Source organism: Nomia melanderi, chromosome 6, assembly GCF_051020985.1.
Source record: "Nomia melanderi isolate GNS246 chromosome 6, iyNomMela1, whole genome shotgun sequence".
Lineage (NCBI taxonomy): Eukaryota > Metazoa > Arthropoda > Insecta > Hymenoptera > Halictidae > Nomia > Nomia melanderi.
This window is the reverse complement of record NC_135004.1, coordinates 2,297,520-2,316,018: the sequence shown is the minus strand read 5'-3', so window position 1 is coordinate 2,316,018 and position 18,499 is coordinate 2,297,520. Positions and strand designations below refer to the sequence as shown.

Genomic DNA, 18,499 nt, shown 5'->3' with positions numbered 1-18,499 from the left:
CGAGCAATAACGGAATCGGATTCAATAATTTCATGTATTTTACGATTATATTCTTCGAATAATACGAAAACCGCTCTGGCGGCCAACGCGCGTTAATTCGACGCCGGCAGCCGCCGACGCATATTTTATGTCGCGCCGGCACGGGATAATCCGTGTGAATTATTGAATTTTAAATATAGAAGTATTCATTAGAGTGGCATCGTTCACGGACATCTAGCGTTTCTAGGGTCTCTTTAAGCGTCCCTTTAAAGGCCAGTGCACGGTCTACGAAAATTCCAGCGAACGAAACTCAAACAAAGGGAATCGTCTTTGTGTGGAGCGTCCCTGATAACCGAATCGTATGTTCATGCATGGTGAAGCAGCGCGCGGTAAACAAGAATTGCAAATGGCAAGAATTGAAACCCGCAACGGCGAGCGAAACCCTCCAAGTTTCCGTCTCTTTCATTTTTCCCGTTATCGTGTTTCTAGTTATCGAGCCCGTTGAAGAATGGACGTGAAAAGGCAGTAAGTGCCGCCACGTTTCGGAAGAGGAAAAAAACAACAACGACGACAAGATGAGAATAACACAAAACGCGCGGGGGGGGGGGGGGCGTGTTTCCGGGTCGCACACAGAGCGAGATTCCAGTGAACCTATACGCGCTGCAATTCACGTTCGTTTTCGTTACAGTTGCGGCGTTAATATTATTCGCCTAGCGTAAGGTGAAGCTTCAACGACAAACTGATCGAGTCGAATTGAACTTCTGAAAGTCGATCATTAACATGTTACTACGACAGGTTCTTAATCAAATGAGATGCGAAATAGACTCGAAGCTCTAATTGTCCATTGACGTCTGCTAATTACAGCTTCCTCCTCTTTCAGTAACGCTTCGAAATTCGATATCAAGCGAACTATTTCGGATTCAATTACGAAAACGTGAAAGCATCCATCTAAAGACTCACGATTTCACAGAAACGGGACAAAAAGAATCGGCTTTCCGATGACGCGATGACGTGTTAACGACGGAGGTCAAGCCATCCGGTGGAAAATAGATGTTAGCTTGGAAAACATTCGAAAATCCTCGCGGGTATTAATCGCTGCGTGTCTGTTTAGCGTCGGAACGGACGGATCCACGTTTGAATATTGAAAGGACACCGGGCGATGCCTTTTTCTGCGCAGGTGGGGTGTTGGTGAAGCAGGAAGCTAGGGATGACGGTTACGAGACAAGTCCGGATCTCGAGATGAGGAGCACCGGCGGTGACAGCAGTCAGCAGTACCACACGCCGCTGACACCGCACACACCGCACACACCGCACACGCCGCACACACCCCTCACGCCGATATCGGCGACAGCGCATCAACCCCAGCAACCTGGCTCGACCGCTTCCACCCTCGGACAGGTGAGTTTTTCCTATTGCCGCCTCGAGGAAACCGGCCATTAAGCCTGTTTCGTCGCCAGTCGCAAATGTTCGCGTATAAGGCGAGCCCGGCGATGATGGCTCGAACACATTTGCAAAAAGTTCTAAGCAAATTAAAGTTAAGTCATAAGTTAACGTCGATGTTCCAATAATCGAGTGATTTGTTTATCGAAGCGATTAACTCCGGAAAACGAACAGTAGAACGGTTTGGATCAATTGTACACCTGGAGAACCATTCGATTGTTACAGAAAAATTATTAATTTCGAGTTAATTCGATGAGGTTTGTGCACATCCATTGTCGATGGATCTACAATACACTGACTCATTTGTTTCATTCAAACCAGGCGGACGATGCTCATGTTTCCGTTTATTTGTATTTATATTAGCAGCGGCGGGTCTCTTCTGGTGTATACGGCGCAACAAGCGGGTAGCATTACTCTGGTATTATTAGTTGCCGAATTAAACTATGTTAACAGATTGTTAATCGTTGTACATGTGTTACGCTTTAGTTCAAACCATTCCCGAAATACTAAATTGTCTAGCTAGTATTGTCTGGCTGTATTGGAATAACATTCCCAGTGGAATTTGGTGATTCGAATTTTAGTTGAACTTTAATAGTTTGCATAGATAAGAGTGTGGGTTACTATTTGAAAAATGTTTTAATTGTTTCTATACTACTGCATCGTAAACAGATATATCGAGGGTAGGAAGAAGTAATAAAAGCATATCAGTTACACTGAAAATGCTGAAATTAATATACACACACCATCGAAATTTTGCGTACATTAGGCGATAGGATCAAGAAATATTCAGATTTCTGTATTTCATTAACAGAATCACATCAAGATACAGGAAGTGTTTCTGCCACACACGCAAACGTCGAAGTATAGAATCTCCAAAATTCGCCCACGTATTTCGAAATCATCCTCTACACGAATAGAAAGGCAACCAGCAACAAGCAAGAAAGACGTTATCGTCCTCGAAGCCATCTGGCGACAAGTGCAAGAAGCAAAACGAACGAATGATTCCACGATCACCAAAAACTTCCTAACAAACCATTCAACAACCGCTTGCAAATACTCCACCATATTCCACCATATTCATCCATCCACATTTCCCGGCGTGCAACACGTCTCAGAAGCCGCAGTTGCAGCGACAACGAACGCAGCCTTATTAATCGAGTCGCGTAATCGAACAACGTAGTCGGTAATCGACGATTACGAGGTTCGAATAAAATAAGGAAATTATTGGTCGGTTAAGACAATGTACGATCGGTCATCGTTACCGCCGGATCCGGTGATTCCCCATCGGAATTACGAGCGATAAATTGCGCGATAAAAGCGCGGAGCTCGCGAACGAGCGCGTTGGGCTATAGCTTGCTCGCCGGTCGCGACTTTCGTAACGCCGCCGCGGCGGTCAATTTGCATTTTCGACGTCGGCTTCGCAGCGCTCCCGCGTGCTTACGCAACGCGTCGTTTCTCGATAATGACACAAGAAACTTCGAGTGGATCTGGATCGGCAAGGCAAGAGAGATCTCCCCGAGGCCGCCTCACAAATCGAATCTCGAAAAATCCTGATTAAAGGAAATTTGAATTTGACCCAAACCCAACGCCGGTGTACTAGATACTACACAGAACGTTGTTGCTACCCGTTTGTCGGTCTCGCAGCTCGCGCGCGCGTTACGTTTCTCTTCAAGGTGAACCGGTGCCACGGGTAATCAGCAAAGGGTATAAATACTTGCTACTTTTGAGGCGACGCGCGTCGCCCGTAGACGACGTTCCCGCGACGGATTCCACGTTTAGGATCCGTCGGTCCTTTCTCTTGATCACGCGGACCCGTCCGTGTAACGAGGAACCGATGCGCTGACAGACGCCGCTTCCTCGGCTGACCAGTGGACACGTCTCGGATTTATCGGCGCTCGCTCCTCGAGATCGAGTGCCGCCCGCTGGGCTTTTTTTGCGGACCGTGCGCGAGGTTTCAACTTTGTTTTCTCTTCTTTGCCGTCGACGATGACGTCTCGACTGTGTTACGGTATTCGATGGAGCGACGACAGCCTCGGCGAACGATATTCGAAGTTTGATAATGACGCTTTAAATTTCAACGCGTTAACAATTTCGTCGTTTGATTATTAGGAGAATAATGAAACTTCGATATCTTGAAGGTAAATGTCAGTTAATCAATATCGATGACGACGAAATTAATATTCTATGCGTTAGTGTTCAATATTTGTAGTTCAACGAGAATGGTAATATTAACGTTGATCAAGTAATTATTTGATTGGTTTGCTTCAATTTTCATGCAATGTATTTGCTATTTGATAATTTCTTGCAGCACGGGTACACGTTGAATAAAACATGGAAGAGTTGATATTATAATTCATTTCTTTGAGAAAGGAAACGATTGTAAATATTGTCTATTTATGAGACAGTTTGATCGGAGTGAACCCTTAAATACTCTTCCGATCGTTCGTAAACCGCGATCCGCTGCCGCGAGTACACGCAGTCTTGCTCCCAGATAACCCTAGATCGAGGACAAAAAGCTAAGAGATAATCGGCCGCGGCGCCTGCCAGACTCGGACACGGGATAATTCTTCCTCTCCTTTTCCAACTTTCCTGGCTGGCGCTCGATCGAAGGTCACGGGAAATATCTCGGGATAACGATATCTGATCCATTCTAATTCACCGCCGTGAAAAGTTCCATGCGTGGCCCAGCACGGGAAACAAAAAACGGAACTGACGACCCCGTAACTGGGCAACTAAAATTGGAAAGTGAACGATATTCACTTGGCAACTAGTTTCCTAACGCACGCCGACTCGCAACATTATAGCTCGCGTTCAGTCCCGTAACTTCGAGTAACCAAAATTGAAAAAGTCTAAACTGTAAGCTACCAGAAAATTAAAGAATCTTCTGCGATCATTCGATTGAATGTCGTAAAAAATATCGTAACAAATTAAAAAGGATAAAGAAACTTAGAACTGTCCCTTCTTGTTTGCGATAAAAATGAAGCACAATCTGTACGTGGCAATCAAAATCTATGAAAATTGATTCAAATACAAGAAGGTTCGTTTCTAATATGATCATAGTTTATGTTGCTGCAGTTTCTGCAAATAAAACAATTTTATCAAGTGATCTGGATTCATTTTTACTGTTGGATCATCGCTGTACCCCCGTTCCAACTGATACCACCAAACATCGATCGGTCGGAGTAGTATCAAGTCGTGAAACATGTCGATATGGCGGCGTATTCCTTCGAGGAAGGTCCATCGGAGCGGCGGAAATTGGGAAATGTGGGCAAAGATGACGCATTCGCGTTCGCCCGCTCGCGCGCAACCTCCTATTTTCGATGCAAGCAGCAATCGCTATTGCCCCGACAATTTTCAGCCCGTATACCGACGGGAATATACATTTTACGATTGCCGGTCTACGTGTTCATGATGGCACGTGCGCTACGTGCCGCTTCAAATTTTATTTTCCGAACGGACGGACGCGCAGAAAAAAAAATAAAGCTACCAGGAATTCGTAATGAATTCTGCAGCGGACGGGGGCGCGGATTCGGGGGTAAAATGGAAGGGAGTCGCGACGTCGTCGTCGGCGTCGTCGTCGGCGTCGTCGTTGTCGCGACGAAAAATCTCTTTCGCTCGCGTTCGACTCGATGCGTGTGTTCTGGAAACAGTGTTTTCGTATTGGGAACGGGACCGATGGCGAGGAAATACGTCATGCAATCCGCCGAACGCATTCAATGAGATACCAAAAATAATTAGAAGTATTTCTTTACTCGAGATTACATACAAGAATACTTCACCTACACTGGATTGAGGCATTTTACAACATTTGTACATTTAACAATTGATACAGCAATTTTTGTTTGCTTCATTCATTATACCCACATCTATACAGCAAGCGATCGATTTTTCAGGAGATACACATTTTATTAGTCTATCATAAGCTCATAGTTATATTTGTATTTCGATGTGATGGAGTTTATTAACGGTGTTTAACGAGTATACTCGGCATGTGAACAAATTAACTCTTTGCACTTGAGAGGTGACTCTCATTCACCGCCAGATTTCATAAGGTGAAACTATAAAATTTGATATTTAATATTATACCTTGTATAACGTATCAATTTGAAAAATATTGAAATAAAATAGCTTTGTTTCCCAATGTACGTATGATTTCTCTTCCAGTTAGTTTCACAAAATATCATCTTTATCTAATCAGAAAATGTTCAAATATTTCTACCGAAAAACTTCCGAATGCAAAGGATTAAGTACCTCCCCATGTGACCATTGATCTCTTCTTAACCATTTAACAGTGGAATTTCATTTTAAAACTTTTTATTTACACTTGTAACTGGAAACAAACTATGAGTATACTTGTCAGACATTATTGAAGGGTGCAGGGACTAAATCAAGCAATTCAATTCCAATTCAAATTTGCTTGAACAAGTACAATTGTTTCCAAAGTTCTCCTTTAAAGATCGAAAACGAAATGAATTCTTTTGAATGAGGAAAGTTCAGTACAGAAAGGAATGATGTTTGCAGGTGGCGATCAAGTGCGAGACCCCGGTGGACCCGTACTCGTTCGTCGACGAGGACATGTCGATGGGCGGCATGAGGACGGCCAGCAGCCCTGCCGGCAATCCCGAGAACATGACGTGTCCTTCCGGAGCGCAAGCAGGCCTAGCTACACCTACGTCGACGCCGCCTGGCCCGCTTTCCGTGCCGCAACATCTTCAGATGAACCTCGGTGTGATGAACGGCGCAGTGAATCCCCAAATGGCGGCGCACCAGCCGAAGAAACGAGGCCGCAAAAGAAAATCCGAGATGATACTCACGCCGGAAGAGTAAGAACTTTTATTCAGCTGTTCACTAACGAAACCGGTCAGTTTCCAATCGATTCTTTGACAGTAGAATTATCTAACAGTCGAACTGACCGATGTGCATTGAGATTCCGATGACACAAGCCATGATACTAGAGTAAAAATTGGAGATGACTTCTTTCAGTGGATAAAAAGAATGAGCAAAGTTATTATAGACGATGTTCCGTTTGACTGAAATCTGATGATACTGAGGTTATTGTAGTAATCAATTGTAGTAATTCAAGTATAGACTAAATTGCTGCGTACAAAATTTTCATTGTCGAAAGTGATTAATTTTACTAACCCTAGGCATTCTAAACAACTTCCTTTTCTTTAATGCAGACGAAAATTGCTCCTATCTCGAAGGGAAGAGCTTCTAAACCTACATTTCTATGAACCTTTTTTCAATCTTTGAACAGTAGAATAAAGTACAAAAATTCAGTTGTCATTTTCAATGCGTCATATAACAACTTCGAACAGTATCTATAAAATCACTTTAAAGAAGTTAACTTTCAATGATATTCACGAAATAACTTCGAAGAAGTTCAATTTAAACAATGTCCAAGAAATCACTTCGAACAAGTTGATCCGTGATCAAAGGTGACAAGGTCGTCTCATACGAAACGCACACCGATTCGTCGAAGGTTCGCTCGTCGCGTCCCGCCGAAGAATTTCAATCCACCTTGGTCGCAGAGGCCCGTGGCCGCGATATCGCTCGCATTATGCAAACTATCCGGCAAAGTCAACTTTACATTTAAAGCGAGGTTAAAGCGTCTGGCGAAACGAACCGGCGAGAGTCTACGGGCCACGCCAACCACCAACGATACGCCACCACCCCACCGCCGATGCTCGTTATTGCCGAAAAGAATCCGCGGTCGAGCACGGAAAAGGAAGGGCGCGTGCCAAACGCGCTTCTCGCTGAACTCGATAATCGCGTTAACGAACCGACCGGAATCGGTTGCATATTTACGGCCTAATTTTGGTGAGTACGCAGCGCCGGGCGACGAGTGTTCGCGGTCAGGGCGGCTACAGTTCATTCTAAATAATAATATGCGGCGTGGTCGATGGACGCCGCTCGATGCGACTAGACTCGATTATAACACGCGTCCTCGATGCTTTTTAGTCTTACGCGTCGGGAAACCATGATAAATTTAATAATTTAATTATTCATTTATCCATTTACTTATTTCTCTATTTATTTATTTATTTATTTATTTATTTATTTATTTAGTAGAGATTAAGGTTTGTTATGTTAAAAGACAGAAATACAATGTAATGTATGGTAAAAAAACGTCATAAACTTGACAGGTTGTTATTATTTTTATGATGACGATTATTAATATTGTTTATTGGCAGTGATGGTGGTGGTAGTAGTAGGTATTGTTTCGATTAACCGATAAATTTCAACTTTTAACATCCCAAAATTCGTCGAGAAGGTCTTTCCAGTGATTTACGAGGAGTTTAATTTTGAGAATGAGTACTAATTTATTTGGGTAGCGTATGGAATCATTTCCTGCGAGAACTGTTTGCGCAACACTTACGGGCAACGCGCGGATAACGTTTAAAGTAGGAAATTCAATTTCCTTCTGTTTCGAAATTGAATTTTTGGAAAATTGCACGTGAAAAAGGAAGACAGTTCACGGATTCGCAGAAATGCCTATTGTTTATTGCGATCTCGATTGTCCGATGAACAGTGCTGGTTGATCGAATCACCAAACGAACGGTTCCTGTAACGGGTAGATCGTTTTTCGAGCGGTTGGCGGCACGCGCGCGCTTCAATTCGGCGGATAATAAAACAAAAATTATTCGGGATATTCGTCGCGCGAAAAGCGGATCCTTTGCGTCGCGCCCGCGTAATTTCGCCACAGTCAATTGGACCGACGCTCGATTTTTACAAGCTGATTCACACGCACCGCGGGAAAAACAATACACCTCGGTTTATCCGCTACCCAGTTTTACGAGGTCTTTTCTGCTTTTCCCTCCGCGATCGAACAGATTCGCGAAACAGTTTTTTGACCCATTCTATAAGCCGCGTGCACGATTACGCCAGAGTGTTCTGTGTGAAACCGAATGTTTAAATATCTTTTTCGTTTCGAATGATGAATGGGCAATCTCTCTTACGATCATTTTTATTCAATTCTTTTTTCCGATAATTTTTAAAGTAATGATTTGATACAGAGCGGAGCTAGCGGAGGCGAAGAAACGGGCAAAGACGTACAAAGAGAGGAAGAAACACGACAGATTCGACGGCATGCCGGAGGAGGAAGTCAGTAAACGCGTTCTTCCCGACCACCTGACCAGCAACCTCGATATCATCATAGTAAGTCTATTCTTTCTTTAATTAAACAATTTTTCTTGCACCAGCATTTATTGTTTACATGCAATACACTCTGCAGATTTACTTATCTTTATTGCCTTTAAAGATATCAATTGATAAATACTGTTATAACTGAGATAGATCGATTCGAATCTTCCTAAGCTTGAGAAAATCATTTCCCTACGATTACACCGCGAATTATTGAATTTCTTATACCTCATAGCAAGTGTGGTACAACCTTGACTATCTGGTTCAATTAGAAGACTAACAATCCAGATAAATGTAGAGTCGAGAAGAAATTCTCTAATACACATTCGTAGAATTCAATCATGTACGAAGTATAATATAAGAATCCATATTATTTAGTTTATTCACAACCCAGTTCACACTGACCTTTACTGTTTTCATCATTTATTCTACTTCCTATACAAACAAAGGTAGCTACGAAGAAGTATCGAAAAGACTAAAATATCAACAAACGATAATATTAACAGCAGACAAAGAATTTGAACGAATTAAAAAAAACCGAGAGAGCCATCTCTGAAGGGTAAATCGAGATCCTACAATAACATTCTAGCGAAGCCAGACAAATTCAAGTCGTCCGGTCGCAGGTTTCGAAAAAAGGTCTCCGATTCGATTGTTCGGCACGCGAACGTCGCTGCCTCGCTTGTTCCTGGTAGCGGACTTCCATCGAGTCGTAAATTTCAGCGAGGATCTCGGAAACGCTAGGGTCCCGTCGTTCGCCTAGCTCGCGCGATCCCGTCGCGTCGTTTTTCGCGAGAGAGAACGATTAATCCGATTAGCCGTTGGCATAACGGGCGTCTAGTTAGCAGGAAAATCCATCTCGAAGGCAGCGAGACGGTAGAGGACGTAACTACGACAAATGGCCGTTTGTAGCGCGTTCGTCAGGTGTCGTAATCGCTTTAATGGTCCATACCCAATTCGGTTATCACGCTTGACGTTGGTAACGAGCGCGAACTCGTGCGCGCTCACGTTCCCGCCGGTCGTGCCGTTTCATCGAACACACCCATCGATGCGGGTTGTTATATTCCCGCCGATTCGTTGCGATTTACCGCGACCATCGACTTTTTCTTCGCAGGTTTGAAACTCGTTCCGCGTTTCCCGTGAAAACGCTCGGGACCGTACACAGAAACCGAACGTCTCTGATCCATTGAACGTCTTGCGCCGAGTTCCTTAAACTCCGTGTTTCGATAATGTATACAGAAAAAAAATTTGTAACGAATCGCGACACAATTTCATCCTAGATTGAAATTCGATATTGCAAATATCGAAGGACTAGAGGAACGACCGAGCATTGAAGGTACGTCCGATTTACGCGAGTTTCACAGGAAAAACGCGTCACGGGAAAGATAAACTTCCAGTTGTCTGATCTTATTTTGTTATACTACCTACCGTTACCTATTACACAAATCAATCTTTCCTTCGCAAATATAAAATACCCCTTTATTGTCGTAATTGCCTTATCCCCTGAGAACTGCAAACAAATACCAGTCCTACTAATTCTAAAATCAGAGGACAACCACAATTCAGAAATAGCAGTACTAACGCAAAGTACCCCTTATCGTCCAGATCGTTTCATCCCCCAACACATCCATCCAAACGCAGTCCCACCTACACCAAGAGACGAACAACAATCAAGAACCAAAAGACCCACTAGAGCAAGACGTCCCACAAACGCGTCCAGGAGAATGGCGTACCAGGTAGTTACGGGATCATGAGATTCGGTGACGGGCGAGTCCGTTAGCGGCCGGTTCATATTCATATATTACGCGGGGAACGAGTAGTCAGCGTGGTCGATCATCCGTCAAACGGTGTAAACGCTTTAACGGGCCGTGGGCAATTCGGTTATTACGGGGCGTCGTTGTAATCGAACGCGGCGGGACACACACCGGTGTGTGTCGGGGCCGGCCTTCGTCGTGGCCCTCTACCCCTGGACACCGCCGGGACATCCCGACCCCTCCGTTGCCTTCCTCTGCTTCCCTGTCACCTCTACGCCGCCCACCCTCTCTGGACACCCCCGCACCCTGACACAGGAACGAACCGAGCGGTGCCGATCCGCGCTCGGCCGGGCCGAACCGGGCCGCGGCGCACAGTGTTCGAGTCGAGTCGAGGTCTCATCGACGCGCGGTGTTTTCAATCGGCGACAATTCCCCACACACACCCTAACCTTCCCTCTCTCCCTATTCCCCTGTACTTGCCACCCCGACCACTGTCATTTCATCCTCGTTTATCCCGGTCACGAGCAGCATTCGACGCCGGCCGACCGGCTAACGCATTGGCGTTAACGCGCTAATGCGATACGTACTTTATGTACGGAGGGAGAGGGCTCAACCACCCGTACGCGACAAACGATATAACGCGATTTCGACCGAAGGACCGCGACCCCGCCGACCGCCCTCACGATTTCCCGTTTCTCTCGTCCGCTTCCGCTCGGCGTACACCTGTTCGACTTCGACCGAGATAACTCGTGACCCGGTCGGATTAGCGGACGGGATTCGTCTGGGATCAATGCTGATCGACGATGACGGTTTCTTGTTTGTTTTCGATGTTTTTCGTTTGTGTCGGTTGAGAGGTGAAGGTTGTGTTAGAGGTTATCTGGTGGTTTTTTGAAACTGGATCAACGATCTATTGAATTTTGATTTAAACGGTTGTAATTGAATTTTTTATTTTACGTGAAGGCACACGCGAGCATGCTTGAATTGCCTGGGAACGATGGTAATGTGATACTGTTCTATGAACGTGTAAATGGAATGTTGATTAAGCGAGTTTTCTATTTCGATATTTTGGTATTAGGTTTTTCGACTTTCATAGAATACTCGAGTCGGATTACGAAAATAGATGATTTATGTACGCAGAAGATGAACGCCGATTCCTGAAACATAACATTTATAGAATCTGGAATCAGTTGAATTATAAGGCACCATAAATCTAGCGTCGAGTAATGGCTGGCATGAAATTACGCTCGAATGATCGAAGAAAGAAAAAAACCTCCGTGCAATAATTCAACGTCAACGTATCGCGGCGATTAAAGTAATTCTTGACGCTTTCCACTCGGGAAATAATTGTCAAGGTATATAATCACCCGGAAGAACCGAATTCTCCCGTATAACTGCTTAATGGATCCTATCAAGGGAATCCTTTGGCCATCTTTTGACCGTCGTCCTCCTCGTGGTTCTTTGGCCAAGTACGAAGTCCCTACCTTTGGGAGCCCGTTCACGGACTTTGGCGGTTACGAAGGTCTCTCGAAAAGGGTCTCGACTACTAAAAAGAGCTCGGTGATCCTCGTACATTATTGAAAGGACCTACACAATCCACCATTTAGTTCAGCATCTTCCAAACCTTACCATACCATGCGCCAGTATATTTCTTTCCCCATTTCGCGATATCACTTTACCAAACATTTTATTTTTACTATCTAACATTAAAAGATTACGTTGTAATCCCTCATCTCATAGAACTATTCTTCCAAAATAAGCCACGAAGTTTCCTAAAACAGCAACCATTTATCTACAGCATTTTCCAAACTGTGTCATATCATAGACCATCATACTCTTTCATCTCTTTGCAATATTATAGAGCACTCAATTTCCAATTAACAGGCTATATTATACTTCCACATTTCACAGAGCCATTGCACTAAAACGAAGGCCCAGATAATTCTATAAAATTCCTACGGTTATAGATAACATCTAAAACTGTAAAATATTATACGTAGTTCCAAAGTAAAATCCCCAAAGACTGCCCCACAGATGTATAACAGAAAATCGCGCAGAAACTCTACAAATTGTAAACTAAGAATCGCTGATCGCGTGGCGAATGGTACGCAATTCCTTAATAGCTCGCACGTAGTTGCCGACAAGTTGCCGCGCGGGAAACGCCTAGGTAACGAGGCTAATCGTCGGTCGCACGCGCGCGCGTATCTCACGTGCCACTCGCGATTTCCGCGAAAAGATTGGCCGCGAACGAAGCCGCGTTTCCGTGTCGGAAACGGCCGCGGCACCGAAACTTGCAACAGCCGAGCAGCCAATCGAGCTAGCAGCCTAACAGCGAGGACACTCGGCTACTAGCCGAGTCCCTGTCCCGTGTCCTTGGACTTTGTCGTTATTAATTGTCCAACCGACGCCGCGAAGAGCGAAGATAATGCGGTTGCGCAACAGGTACTACCACACCTGTGTCTAGCGCGTTGCATAATCGCCGGGTAAGAACGGTGTACGTGAAATCTTTACGCGTACAGCGTGTCGGGAATGGAATTCACCGTAAGAAGTTCAACAAGAACATGACATCCGCGTCCCCCCACTCATCCCGTTCGCTTTTTAACGAGTAAAACATCGAGATCCCGTCAGGAGATACCTCGATCCTGGTTTCGTTTCACGGACAGTTGCTAAAAGTTTGACAATACGTATCAGGGAAAAATCGCTGAACGTGCTTTAACGAGAACAGAGACAGCTAGGATCACTTTTACAGTCGAATCGAATAGAGTCGCGAAGGTTTGAGAAGAGAAAATGAAGTTCAGGCGTTCGGAACGCGGCTACCGGAAACGATGCGCTGTAGCTTGAGCGTAAACACTTCGAGGAGCGCGCATTTAATGATACTTCGTCGTAGCACCGGCGCTGCTATCGTAGATCTTGTTGCTAGATGACGGGACTTTTTGCGTAGATGAAGCTTGTATAACTTTAATACACATGTATGCAATGGAGAGCGATGTGTTTAGAAGAGAAGCCTTGGTATTGCTGTTCGGGCCACGAGACTATGAACTGGTTGCAGGGACAAAACTATTGACTGATAATCTGTTGTTACTTTAGTACTCGATTTTAAACGTTTAATTGGCGTAGTTTGATGAGCTTTGGTAAGGATTATTGGCTAACAGATCAAAACTGAAGCCACTAAATTTTACATGTAAAATACGAGGATTATTTGTAAAACAGTCTAGAACCAATTAGATGCATTATATATCTCACTCATTAGCAATATAACTAGTAACCATTGAAATCCTCGGAGTATAATAATCTGACGATTTTCGTAGCAAAACTTCTGGCACAAATATAACCAGCAAGCTACACAATTGTTCCGTAAGATAATCGTGAACACTTGAAATCATGAAGGACATAGTTCGCAAGAAATTTCTGACCCACTGAAAATAAAGACATCTAACTTTCCTCGGTGTCGTTTACTCTTTTCCGAATCGAGAATTTTCATTTGTATACTTCCAGACATTGTGATCAACGGCGAATATGAATATGGGAATTGTTCGTTCGATATTTCCGCTCGTCAGCGTCTCGTTCGAGTTCGCCGGTCGCTTCTTCCCCAGCGTCCGAAAAAGTCGAAGCGCCAAGTAAGACGGGAGCGGGAGTTCGACTCGAAAATGGCACCGACGCGACGGTACGCGATCCTGACGCGACAAATGCGCGAGATTCCGACAGCGCGACGGCGTAACCCCACGGAGATCGAAACCGCGCGCCGATGATTGTCGCCAGACAAATGCCTCCGAGAGAATAATCGTATCGCCGGGCATGGAAACTAGTTGGAAATAAGCTTGCCGAGTGATAATTCCGCGAAGATTGAAGCCGCTCGAAGATGGAATGAAATCGATGAACAGCCGACGAGAAATAATTAAGAGCCCTTTCCTGTCGAAAAAGTCGACCTTCTCTTTCTTCGTGTTCCCGAAATTGCGGACCCCTGGGAAAGTACAGTATGACCTCCGTTCACCGAGTAGCAATTCTCCTTGATCTAGATTGTCCAATGTCTTGGTTTAAACATTCGATAACAGCTAATTTTTTAGAGAAGTTGTGTGGTCGGTGATTTGAATAAGATTAACTTACGTCGCTTCGAGTAAGGAAAATTTAAATACTTTATGGTTATTTAAAATAGTTTAAGCAAATAGTCAATTCCGACAGAATTTTATATTTTTTTAAGTGAGTGCTAATTAGGGAAGATACGTATTTACGTAGAACATGTACGCTTTTTGTTGCAGATCGGAATCAACCCCGGACTCTTCGCGGCTTACAAAGGCCATCACTACGCTGGACCCGGAAACCACTTTTGTGAGTTGAATCTTTTTTTCTTTTTAATGTGCATCTGGTTGTTATGCTTCTCCTTGACCTTTGATTTATCTCCTTTTTTCTTTCTTTCGCTTGCATAAATAATATAAAAATACAGGCGTGTCCTTTGAAAATTAAAAAACCGGAAATGAAGAATATGGAACACAATGAAGGAAGGACAATTGATTAGAGGAATTTTATATTGATAGATAACGTTAGGTGCAAACTGGATTCGGTTAGGTTCTACAGCCGATTCATGTTAACTCTGCAGCACTCCAGGATTCGATTTCACTCGAAAGTGAGATAGAACGAAAATAAAAATGAGGTTGTTTGTAATCGCGCCCTTTTGTTATAGGAGTGTATAAGGTCATTTGATACGGACGGTTTATGCCGGGTAAACAAAGGTTAAACACAACGGAAATGTACCGAAAACATTAACATTTTACCCGTCGCTGTTCCACACGTAGAACAAAATACGGTTCAATGTTTCTTTTTTCACCTCCACATTGTTCATTAAATATTTCCATGTTACGCATCATTTTCATTGATTAAAATATTATCTTCAAACAAGGGGAACATTTTTATTTTACTTTGTTATTTCCGGTAAGACACTATGAGTGTGATATTTTGTAGCAGTGGAATTATTTACTTATCGTTAAACATTGAGATGTGTCAATATTGAAAGAACAAAGGTTTGAAATAATATAGAGTCCTATGACGGGCGAGAAAATATTTCTATACTTCTAAACTTCTGTATTTTTATATTTCTATATTTTTATCAAAAGAGAAATAAATATTAATCAAGGTATTAAGGTCACGCGATTTAAGATAGCGTAGCAATATCGATTCGATATCGAAAGGTTTACAACGACTAATGAAATCATAGCGATAACTTTGGATCCACTTGCTCCTTCTCTCCCCTCTCTCCCTTCCCCCCGCCATTCGCTAACTTATTCCTGTCGCAAGACCTCCAACGCGAAATTGTTTAGGATCAACGCCGGTTCTCGTTCGCGCGATTTCCACTCGGTCGACCGCGCGATCTGCCGAGCTGATTAATTAAGCCGGCGCAAAGCGGCGATCGACATCGGGCGCGACTTGAGCAGTCGACGATGAACGCGATGAAGTTTCATTTGACGGAGAGGGGGTGGACGGGGGCGAAAGGGGGTAGCAGCGGAAAGAAAAAATTCGCGATAACGCGAAGCACGCTCGACTGGTTCGAAGGAAGGACTCGCTCGTTCCCAGCGACCTATATTCCGCCGATTCGAGTTACGAGCGCCGATAACTGCGACGGAAAAACGTGATTACGATCGAGAACGCTGGAGAAAGGGAGGGACGCTCGAAGCGTAGAAGGGAGAGGGCATAATTGGCATGGCTCGAGGGAAGAATAGGGCGCGCGGCGAACGCTCCTCGATCGCGCGTGATCCTCCAGCCCTCAATCCGCGAGTTTCTCGCGATTTTTAACGGAAAATCGTGCTCTTCAAGGGAAAATCGAGGAATCTCACTAGCGATTGTTCTCACGGCAAAACAGCTGCTTACCGCATGTAATCGCCGAAGGATTTGATTAGCGACGCTGATTGAGGTCAGGGAAATCGGAGAAGCGAAGAATGTTTTCGAATTTTTTTGTTAACGATCGATGCTGTAGGCAAGGATCGTCGGTAATTTTGAAATAAGGCTCGTCCAGAAACCAGAACGAAACTCTTGACCGCGCTTCTTTGTGCAATGGTATATACATACCTGCGCACGGATGTAAACACTCTATTCCGTATGCTACGCGTTCGCATGGGCTTGAATGCATCTTGCGTCGAAGAAAGACGGTTTGGGTCTGATTTTGCTCTACATAGTCGGGGTACCTTTATTTTATTCCAAGCTACCAGAAAAATTGGTAAATTACATAGCCGTTAGAACGAAATTTAAAGTCCAGCCTCGCTATAGTGAAGCAGCCAGGGTTAAGAACAGGGATGAATATGAATTCATCAAAATCAAAAAAACAGTACTCTGTTTCATCTCCACTCCATGAACATAATTTACAATCAGCCACGCATCGAACATCCTAGCGACAACTGCCCTGCGCCGGAAGTTGCCATTTCATTTCTACTCCAGAATCAACGAACCCCTTTATAACGGTACCCTTTGCTTGAGCAGCTCAGTTTCAACAATCACGCGCGCGACAAAGTCGATCGATCCTCGCGAGAGGCGTACCGCGCGCGATCGGATTCGCGCGTTTTCGCGCGTCGGTTCCGTTGACACCGGATACCACCCGGAACATCTCGGCGCGTCAACCCCCGTCCACCGGAAATCGAGGGCCGCGGGTTCGAGGAGTCGCGGACGCGCCAACCCGATTCCCTGGATCGGCCTTTGAGCAAACAATTTTGCGCGCTTCCGAGCCCAGAGAGGTGGTTATTACGCGCGCATGCATTTTATGCCCGCGTCCGTACCACGTATATGTACCCTACTACCACCTTGTTCGCACATAAGCCCCGTTCACGTATATGCGCCATGTACGCACACGAACGCACACGCGCGCACGCTCACGCACACACACACACACACACACACACAGGCGTACATAGGCACACGGGAGCACGCATACATATAATATAACCCGGCCTCGTATACCGCGAAGCGTGTGTCGTTGCGCTCGTGAGCAAGTCGTACGTTCACACATAGTGCCGGTACATACGGGGTGAAGTTAGGTATACGCTGCTGGATTTTCCAGGGTTTTCCCGGGGTTGCGGTAGAGCGGTGGATGGGGTTGGATGGGTGGGTGGTGGCGGTGGTGGTGGTGGCGGCGGCGGCGGCGGCAGTGGCAGCAGCGGTGGTGGTGCCAGTGATGGTGGTGGTGGTAGAGCGTAGAAGGGAACGCGGGGTCTGGTGGGACGAGCGAGAGGAGAAAGAGGTGGTCCAGGGGGAGAACGTGTGAGCAAGAGGGAGCGAGACGGAGCGATGGTACGAAAACGGGTTGAGTCCAACTGCGAAGAGAGGAGCGAAACGACGAGGGTCGGGGGAGCCGAGGGATGGATAGGACGGTTAGCAGTGGAGGGAGGGACTATAATGAGTGGTGCGCGTGAGGGAGAACGGGGTGGCGAGCTTCCGGAAAATAGACGGCGGGGGGGTAGCCGGGGGTGGAAAAGGTAGAAGAGTAGGAGGACGGAGGCGGAAGCAGGGTAGTACGGGGTAAAAAGGTTGGAAGCTGTGGCAACACCGGCGGGGCGAGAGACGCGGGCAACGGGGTGACCAAGTGAGGGGGTTGATGTTGAGTGGGCGACGGAGGTGGAGGGATCGGGTGGTGGTTGGCAGCTAGAGAGAGCAGGGAGAGGGGAGCGGTTTCGAGTGGGCTGCGAGGGGGGAAAGCACAGCCAGAGAAAGAGAGAGAGAGAGAGGAGAGGAGAGAGAGAAAGAGAGAGAGCGTGAGGGAAAGACAGAGAAGCAGAGAGGAGGAGGATGGGTGGATCGAGAACGACGGGTCAATTTAAAGCCCGGTGGGAGGGAGTAGCGGGCCGGGCCTAAAGGCAGTAAACGCCGAAAAATTCAGCACGGTTCAGCCGGTTCGATCGCTCGAAAGCGAACCGGCCCAGTGATCGAGGCTCGCGAATTAACCGTCGACGCGACGCGCGCGGATCTCGCGAGGAAGAGGACTCGCGGCTGAACGGGATCCGATCGGATCGGATCGTTATCGAAGTGGTTTTTCTGTGCTAGCCTGGTGACGACGACGGTTCGGTGGGCGCCTGGTAACTTTGCGTCCTCCGTCGTCCTCCTGTAATCACCCTTCCGATCCAGGAAACCGACAATGTCCAGCCGATAATTGCCGTCCGCGTGTTTCCCGTACGGCGAAGTTGTCCGCGAAGGTAACCAACGAGAGTCGGCAC

General features: G+C 45.7%; 2 protein-coding genes across 8 annotated transcripts in view; one reads left to right on the top strand and one right to left on the bottom strand.

Moving 5' to 3' along the window:
* Tdg (Thymine DNA glycosylase) overlaps nucleotides 1-18,499 on the top strand; it is a 104,295-nt gene that overhangs the window by 59,544 nt on the left and 26,252 nt on the right. For 2 of the 3 annotated variants that reach the window (XR_012998756.1, XM_076368262.1), the window contains exons 3-6: nucleotides 1,157-1,377; nucleotides 5,941-6,242; nucleotides 8,436-8,577; nucleotides 14,567-14,636. Coding sequence is in view for 2 of the 3 variants with exons in the window: in XM_076368262.1 (XP_076224377.1) it covers nucleotides 1,157-1,377; nucleotides 5,941-6,242; nucleotides 8,436-8,577; nucleotides 14,567-14,636 (735 nt within the window). In the remaining variant the exon portion in view is untranslated. Of the gene's footprint in view, nucleotides 1-1,156; nucleotides 1,378-3,174; nucleotides 3,558-5,940; nucleotides 6,243-8,435; nucleotides 8,578-14,566; nucleotides 14,637-18,499 lie in introns of those variants that run through there. The other variant, XM_031978300.2, reaches the window with a different exon arrangement.
* Nucleotides 1-18,499, bottom strand: part of Dnmt3 (DNA methyltransferase 3) — a 126,492-nt gene that overhangs the window by 93,100 nt on the left and 14,893 nt on the right. The window lies entirely within an intron of this gene.